At 37.1% G+C, this 9,077-nt stretch overlaps 1 protein-coding gene across 1 annotated transcript; it reads left to right on the top strand.

Moving 5' to 3' along the window:
• Window positions 1-2,474: 2,474 nt before the first annotated feature.
• On the top strand, window positions 2,475-8,984 carry LOC127961515 (dnaJ homolog subfamily A member 2). Its single transcript, XM_052560678.1, has 9 exons — window positions 2,475-2,641; window positions 3,513-3,572; window positions 4,317-4,543; window positions 4,775-4,855; window positions 5,137-5,270; window positions 5,356-5,552; window positions 7,234-7,378; window positions 7,468-7,595; window positions 7,963-8,984. Exons 1-9 carry the CDS (start codon window positions 2,564-2,566, stop codon window positions 8,146-8,148), a joined length of 1,236 nt encoding a protein of 411 aa, XP_052416638.1. The 5' UTR covers window positions 2,475-2,563; the 3' UTR covers window positions 8,149-8,984.
• The last annotated feature ends 93 nt before the right edge of the window (window positions 8,985-9,077 follow it).

Raw genomic sequence — 9,077 nt, 5'->3', positions numbered from 1 at the left:
TGTCAAGATTAGATTAGATTTAATTGTAATATAGTGAAGTAAATGTAGGCATCCCGTATACGGAACGGGGTGACAGTTAAAGGGTTAAAAGACAAATCCCTTCTCTGAATCATGATTAACACCTCCAACCATAGTTACAGATAACGTTATGCCTTTGTCCACCCAAATACACTCACCACCCCGATTTTATGCTGCATGGTTTCATAACTGGAGAGAAACAGATACATTATAAGCAAGGAGTGAGAGGTGTGTGTTTTTATCTTACATATCTCCACGATGGGGCTTCTGACAACTAGTTGTCTGACGTGATTGATTTACATCCAGCACTGGTCAATCAAACCTGTTTAAAAGCCGTCGGTGACTCCTGAGGTGGTTTATATTGAGGAGGTGGACGTGTTTGTCTGTTGCGCTCATTTGCTGCCATCACGTGGTGATTCCTGGTAAATGACATTTCATTCTGTTAATGATAAACTGCAATGGATTGCATATTAAATATCAAATATGTATTTTGTATATGTATTTTTGCTAACCATATGGGTAGCAAAATCCATTTTTAAATGAAATGACAAAGCAATATGTAAAATGGCAATGTATTTCTGTATTTAAATTTACATTTTCCCATATGTGCAACATTTTGTGCAAAATTAAAATTGAAATTCAATAATAATTTTCATTTGCCATTTCCTACATTAGTTTTAATATGTAAATTAAAACATATTATAATGCTTTTTAAGTTGCAAAATGTAAATAAAATTGTATTACTGAAATTTACTAGATATGTTTAACAGCCCAAATTTTATCAACCCACCCAATGCAATTTTTTTCCTATCTGACATAACCAAAAGAAGCCCAATTAAGTGAAAACCCGCATTTTTGCCCTGTTTGTGTTGTTTTACTACTTACACAATTATTTAAAGTGTAAAACATTGTTATTTACAACATGGTTTTTAATCATATTTTTAGGGGGGACAAGCCTCAGATGGGATGATGGGGGAAGATACAGCGTGGGATGTACTTCACTTCATATAATCATGACAGTCATCATCATTTCAGTATAATTGACTTCCACCTCCCACTGTCTATAAAAATAAAATAAATTAAAATAAAAAGCCAAAGAACACAGATCTCAATGGATGTCTCGCTGTTAAAATCAAATCACTTTCATTAAGCCCATATGTCTTTAATAGCTGTTGGGAGAAGAGAGAAAACACAAATCCATGCTGGAATATACTCTGCAAATCCAATGAGGATAGGGTAAACAAATATTACACCATATTATGAGCATATTACACAAATTGTATTGTCACTTGAGTGGTTGCCGGTGCGTTTGAAATTGAATACAAACTTTTATAATTTGTTTTTAAATCATTAAATGGCCTGGCTCCAACATATACCTTGCTGGCTTATTAAAACGGCACACATCTGCTACATCTCTTAGGTCCTCTGAACAACTGCTCTTGATGATTCAGATCCAGACTGAAACATAGCTTCCTCAGTCGCTGCACCTAAACTGGGGAACATATTACCTCTGTATATCAGAATGGCTCCATCAATATTTCTTTTTAAAGCTCAATTAAAATCTAATTTATTATCCCGTGCTTTTAATATAGATTATGTCTGGAGGCATGCCTTATGTTGAACTTGGACTAATTGTTTATGTTATTTTTGTATTATACTTTTTTTATGTTTTATTGGTATTAGATTGAAGTTTTTGTACAGCATTTTGGGCAACTGGTGTATTAAATTGTGCTTTATAAATAAAATAAGCAAACAAACAAGATAATTAAGATATTGTTTAATTTGATTGTTAGGGTTACACAACTGTTTTTCATTTTAATACGAATAGACTAGCAAAAAAGGCACACCATCTGTGCTCAAATTAGCCTCAAATTCAGAATAATAAGTTTAATTAGGTAGCTATAATAAAGATCCATTTCCAAAAGCACAAACATGAAATATATTTTTTTTTTATTGCAATTTTCACAGGTTGTGAAAATGAAAACATAAAATGCAATAAGAAAATATTATGAATATTTATTAAATACAGTTGTATTTATAAGTCATAATTTCAGAATTTTGTAAAGGCACTTTTAGATGCATCAAAACCAGTTAGTGTCTTGACCCGCATATATATATATATATATATATATATATATATATATATATATATATATATATATATATATATATATATATATATATATATATTTCCCGATTTTAAATCTGTAGATGGTAAATAAAAAAAATAAAATAAAAAAAACACACATAGCCTAGCTAACAGTTGAGTGACATTTGACCACTGGTCTATTTTACATTTCAGAAATCATACACAAGCAAGCGGCATATTTTACAGCATTTGATGTTATGTAAGATGCCCTTTTATTGCGCTATTTAAACAATATTCATCAAAAGACCGCCGCTGAATGTGAATGTGAAGGATCACGATGACATGTGCTCGTGCTGTGAGAGGAGGCGCGTGTAGAGAGGTTAAAGTTGACGCTTCCGGCCGGTGTCTCTCTTCAGCTCTCCGCTCCCCGCAGACAGTCGTTCACTCCGCACAGCCATGTCCAACGTCTCTGATACCAAACTATACGACATTCTCGGGGTCTCCCCCTCGGCCTCCGAAAACGAGCTGAAAAAGGTAGGGGTTCGTGTGTCTGCCATATAATTTCGCTGTTAGTTAGCGCTGTTTAACGGCAGCGAATCGACTGGTTTTTGTCAGTGAATCAGGAAGAGGGAGAGGAGGATTAGCACTGAGCTAAAGCTGTTGAGTTTGGCCTAGTGACTATAGTTACCGGACAAAACCAACGAGGTGGCGTGCTGTTGTGGGATTTAATCAAGTATTTGCGCGGTCTCTTTACATATCCTCTTATCTATGTATTTGTATGATTTCTGATTTGAACATGAAACGTAGTCGTTATATTTACATCCTCCTGTATACTTAGCGTCTGAAGACACCGTTAGCATCAGCTCACCGTGTGGCCGGTGTGTAGGCCTGACGCGGGGCTTTTCCCTTTACATGTGACGTCTTTGGCATGATGACACGAATGTACAACGAATTTGAAACTAACTCAAACTAAACTGACACATGCGATAGACCTATGTGTTTTTTCTGTTCTTTGTTAATCACATATAGCCAGTGCTATGTGGTTTCTGCTCCGGCGAAAACCTAACGAGTCTCACTCAGATAACTCCTTACACTGATGTTAACTGTCCAGGGACTAGCGACAGTCTGGATCACTAGCTTGTGTTTTTTTGTATTATGATTAGTGGCGTTGTTTCAAGGCCGTTGTTCTTGGCTTCATGTAAATATGACGCACAAACAATCTCGCAAGAGTCTTCTCTAATCAGAAGTTAAGATCTCGAGCGATGTTTGCTGGCACTGGCAGGTGGAACTCGTTTTACTTTAACGCATATTGCTTTTGTTAAACGATGGTTTAATTTTGGAATGCTGTTTCATTGTGTTTGATACTTTCTGAAATGAAACTAACCCTCTAAAACAAATGTTTCAGGCTTATCGGAAATTAGCAAAGGAGTATCACCCTGACAAAAACCCAAATGCTGGAGACAAAGTAAGATTTCCTATTTTTTTTTTTTTTTTTTTTTTGTCAAATGTAAATCATATTGAAATAAGATGTGTAGAGATTCAAAACACTGATAAATAAGTGTGTTGTGGTATGATTAATCACTTTGTACACCTCTGAGTTAAATTGTATTGTGGTAAATATTTTATTGATACTATGCTTTTAAAGTATAAGTTGTCATATTAGAGTTATAAGGGATAATTCAACAACAGCAAAAAAAAGTAATTGACTTGCTTTCCAAGCTGATAAGACTCTACGACTTCAGAACACACACAGTTGCGCTATATAATAAAGAGATGTAATTTAGGATTTTATTCACATGTAAATATTAATGGGCAGCATATTAAATGATAAACGGACACTCAAAAATATTTGATGCATGAGAACAAACCTCATTAAATCTCTCTCTCTATCCATCTATATCTATCTATCTATCTATCTATATCTATATATATATATATATATATATATATATATATATATAAAATAACTTTTTGAAGTGTCAATTTGTGGACCGGAAACTTTCAGGTTTCATTAATGTCTTCTGTGATTCAAAGTTGAATGATTTTCTTTTATTATTATTATTAATCTGGAACATCGTGTGGATGGGTAAATTACAATTTTCATTTTTGGGTGAACAATCCATTTCAGGCATGAATAGAGATTATGTTGGCTTAATGCCTTCTTTCAAATATTTAATCTTTTTTTTTTTTTTTGTTGTCCTCTTTTCAGTTCAAAGAGATTAGCTTTGCATATGAAGTACTAACTAACCCAGAGAAGAAGGACTTGTACGACCGTTATGGGGAGCAGGGTTTGCGAGAAGGTGGCTGTGGAGGAGGAGGGATGGATGACATCTTTTCCCATATCTTTGGCGGCGGTCTCTTCGGCTTCATGGGTGGACAGGGTCGGAGCAGGAACGGAGGGCGGCGGAGAGGGGAAGATATGGTCCACCCCCTGAAGTAAGTCAAATCACAAGACTAACATTTCTAAAGAAATGTGTAGAAATGCTGCTGTCCTTTAGCGGTCACATTGACCTCTTTTCTGTTTCCTCATGCCCTCACTGTTGCCATGCACCCATATACCAACTTCTTCTTAAGAAGCTTTAAATATGTCATTATGGCTTTATTTGGTGTTGCATCATAATATTGTGGAATATTCCAGAAAAGCTTACTCTCACTGTTTCCCCGTAGGGTGTCTCTTGAAGACCTGTACAATGGAAAAACAACCAAATTACAGCTGAGCAAGAATGTTCTGTGTGCCACTTGTAATGGGTGAGTAAGTTTTCTTTCTCTTTATGGGTGATGTCACAGCAATTGAGGAGAAAGAGCTCTGTAATGATGAGTGTCTCAGTTTCTTTTTCTCCCACCACACCCAATCGGTTCAATATGATCCTATATTTTCGATCCTATATTTTCTGAGTCTTATGAGTTACTGGATTGTTAAATCAGGCAGAGCTAAACAGACCACGAAGGCTTTTAAAGAGTTAGTATTGGCTTAAGTCTGTATGTGCTGAAGTATTGGTGAAACTGAAACCGTTCCTCCTCTTCTGCAGTCAAGGCGGGAAGTCCGGTGCAGTCCAGAAGTGCACAGCCTGCAGGGGGCGGGGTATGCGCATCATGATCAGACAGCTGGCTCCTGGCATGGTCCAACAGATGCAGTCAGTGTGCACTGATTGTAATGGTGAAGGTAAGGGGCTCCGGTCTGCATGTGCTTTGACATTTACTGAGTTCATGGTGAGGAAAGGTTTGCCCATGGTTTCTTTCTGATCCAGGTGAGGTGATCAGTGAGAAGGACCGCTGCAAAAAATGTGAGGGGAAGAAGGTGATCAAAGAGGTGAAGATTCTGGAAGTGCACGTGGATAAAGGTATGAAGCACGGACAGAAGATCACTTTTGGTGGGGAGGCCGACCAGGCACCTGGAACAGAACCTGGAGACATTGTCCTGGTCCTGCAGGAAAAGGAGCACGAGGTATGTCAGTGTTCAGAAATTATGAGGTTTAGTTCGATCAGAAACTCCCAAGATTAAGTGAACAGGTTTTTTTTTTTTTTTTTTTTTTTCTTAAACTAGATTAAAGCCTAAATCTGGCTGTGGTTAATTTTATTCTGTCCAAGTTAAAAAGTTAAACATTAACTTTCCATTTGATTTTGATAATTTACTTTATTTTTTATTGTAACTGTCACATTTTAAAGAAAGTACATTAACAGTAACAATAGAGGAAAATGCTTGTTTATATGCTCTTTTTTTTATTTTAAGAAATTAAAGGCAAGACAATTAGATCATGCTGATTTTCCATTGAGAAACACCAAGACTGTTGGCTTGCTTTCTGAAAAAAGCCAATTAAGTGACCTTGCCTCCAGCAATAAAATAAAAAATAATAATAATATTTGGTCTTTACAAAATGGAGTACTGGTTTAAATGTTCAAGATATCCAGCTTTGGGTCAAGAGGTATCTTTTTAGTAATTTTACTTGGTATTTTAAAAGATTAACTTTGAGTTGGTGGATAGAAGTTAAAAAAACGTATTTTCAACATAGTGTACATTTATTATTGCTCCAACCCTGCCTTTCTGAAACATGCAGATTTTTACAAAACTCATTGTTCAGAAAAGCATGGTGTGCTCTGATTGGCCAGCTATCCAGTGTGTTGTGATTGGCCAAATATCTGAAGCGTGTGACTGAAATGTTACGCCACTTACCGTATTTTAAATATCAGCTTCCAAGGCGGCTGCATCAACAATACTACAGCAAGAATAAAAGTTACACCTTTGCATATACTTTGAGCGGTGTTATGCAAATCTTCCCACACAGTGAGGTAGATTTGTGAGGACATGTTTGATTGAGGCGTTTTAGGAAGGTGTGGTTAAGTCCTAAAGGAACACGCCACTTTTTCTTTTTTTAAACCGGCTCATTTTCCAACTCCCCTAGAGTTAAACAGTTGAGTCTTACCGATTTCGAATCCATTCAGCCGATCTATGGGGTCTGGCAGTAGCACTTTTTAGCTTAGTTTAGCATAGAGCATTCAATCTGATTAGACCATTAGCATCTCCCTATAATAATATAATAAATATAAGAGTTTCTATATTTTTCCTATCTAAAACTTGACTCCCCTGTAGATCCATCTCGTACTAAGACAGACGGAATGAAAAGTTGTGATTTTCTAAGCTGATATGGCTAGGAACTATACTCTCATTCTAGCGTAATAATCAAGGAACTTAGCTGCTGTATCATGAGTGCAGCAGGCACAGTTATATTACACAGTGCCTCAAAATAGGTTTATTGGAAGTTACCTAGCTGGGACTATTTTCAGGTGCTGCGTAATATCACTCCACCTGCTGCACATGGAAAACATGGAATTGCATCATATGACCCCAGTAATTACCAGCAAGTAACAAAGTTGTTCTGTAGCGCTGTGGTTGAGCCATACAGATGAGATCAGGCTTTAGAGCTTCTGGCCTGTTGACTTCTGAGCTGCTGCAGATTTTAGTGAACGTGTGTCATGAACATACTACTTCCCTCCCTTTCAAGCCTCGAAGTAAAGCTAGAGTCCTGTCTGATTTGGACTGATATGGGATATCAGTGAAGCATCAGTTTAGTTTTTTTTGTATGTTTTAATCTAATATGTTGAATAAAGCTTTTGAATTCTTTCAACAGACATACAAAAGAGAAGGCAACGATTTGTCCATGACCCATAAGATCGGCCTTGTTGAAGCACTTTGTGGTTTCCATTTCACACTGAAACACTTAGATGGTAGACAGATTGTGGTGAAATACCCAGCTGGCAAAGTCATTGAGCCAGGTGAGTCCACTTGACATCAGTTTTGTAGTGTCTGAGTTTGAAGTGATTTGGTACATCCTTTTAAAAATAATGGTGTTGTCCCTTTACAGGTTCAGTCAGAGTTGTTCGAGGAGAGGGCATGCCACAGTACCGTAACCCCTTCGAGAAGGGTGACCTGTTCATCAAGTTTGACGTGCAGTTCCCAGAAAACAATTGGTTGAGCCCAGAGAAGCTGACGGTAAGATCATTTGAAGTTATTGAACATTTATATACTAATGTTTTCCATGCGCTACGGTTCAAAAGTTATTTATTTTGACACTTTTAATACTTTGTGTTAACTGAAGACTGAAGTAATGGGTACTGAAAATTCAGCTTTGCCATCACAGGACAATGACACTTTAAAACCTTTAAACAAAAGTTATTTTAAGTTGTAATATTTTGCCAGTATTACTGTTTTCACTGAATTAGTCAAAGGTGGCATTGTTGAGCATAATGGCAAGACACTGTCATTTTTTTTATTGAAATTAAGCTTTTGAACGGTTTATTTATTTTAAAAGCACAATTCCAAGTTTTCTTTCCTCTAATATGTGTCTTCTGTTTTTCAGGAATTGGAGGATTTGCTGCCCACACGGGCCGATCCACCGGTCATCTCTGCAGACGCAGAGGAAGTGGAACTTGAGGAGTTTGTGAGCCAGAGCTCCTCTGGTGGTCACCGTCGTGAGGCGTACCACGACAGCTCAGACGAGGAAGGCGGGCATCACGGTTCTGGTGTGCAGTGTGCCCATCAGTAAACCCAACGACAGCAAATATCTTGTCCGGCTTCAACAGTGGGGATTAAAAAATGATCTAGTTGCACAACAAACAGGTGTGTTTGTGATCTGATTCGGGGCTGCCTTAAATGATGAGAATTACATACAGCCATTCCTGAGCACCTGATTCCCTAGTAGTAAACGCACAGATGATCCCGCATCTAGTAACTCTTTCTTGCCCCTCCTCCTCTCCCTGCAGCCCTCTAGAGGCAACCCCACTTCAGAGAGAAGGGTAATTGCTACGTACTCGGTGTGTAACTTGCATTTTCTGTTGTTGTTGTCATAGTATTCACAAGTTTAAATATAACCATAAAATCCAGTTTTGGCCCTGGACATGAGCCATTTGTTATTGTTGGAGAGCAGTAGCCTAACTGAAGAGGAGTTGAGAGATCCTAAAACAACACAATAGAAATGGGACTTCATCAACCAATCCATTTTTAGATTTCTTTGTATCTGTGCGCTATTTTTACCACTTTATTTTATTTGTAGATTTTTTTTTTTTTTTTGTGAAATTTTAAGAATTGGAGCAAGAGACTATTAACATGTATAAAATAAGTGATTTGTCATTTAAGCTTTGTATCAGCTGCTGTCACATTTGAGTGTTTTATGTTTTGAAATAGTTGAAATAAAATCAGTTGCCTATATCTGTCAGCAATCCAGGTGCATGTTGAACATTTTGGTCCCTTCACTGATTGAAAGAGCAACACCATGCGTGATAAAATAAGTGGAGGAAAAAGCACCTTTACTTTAGGCCTATATCTTCTGTGAAAAAGTTTGAGTTGTTGAATAAACTGTCCTTCAGTATCTCCTTAACATTACCCAAGTCTTTGCTTTATTTGGTGCTTCATTCCTTAGTTGGTAGTTGTGACTCGAACTTTAAAATTGCCATGGCACTAAATCTAGTGTCCAGT

Source organism: Carassius gibelio, chromosome B7 (assembly GCF_023724105.1).
Source record: "Carassius gibelio isolate Cgi1373 ecotype wild population from Czech Republic chromosome B7, carGib1.2-hapl.c, whole genome shotgun sequence".
Classification (NCBI taxonomy): domain Eukaryota; kingdom Metazoa; phylum Chordata; class Actinopteri; order Cypriniformes; family Cyprinidae; genus Carassius; species Carassius gibelio.
The sequence above is the reverse complement of the archived record's forward strand: the minus strand, read 5'-3'. Positions and strand labels throughout refer to the sequence as shown.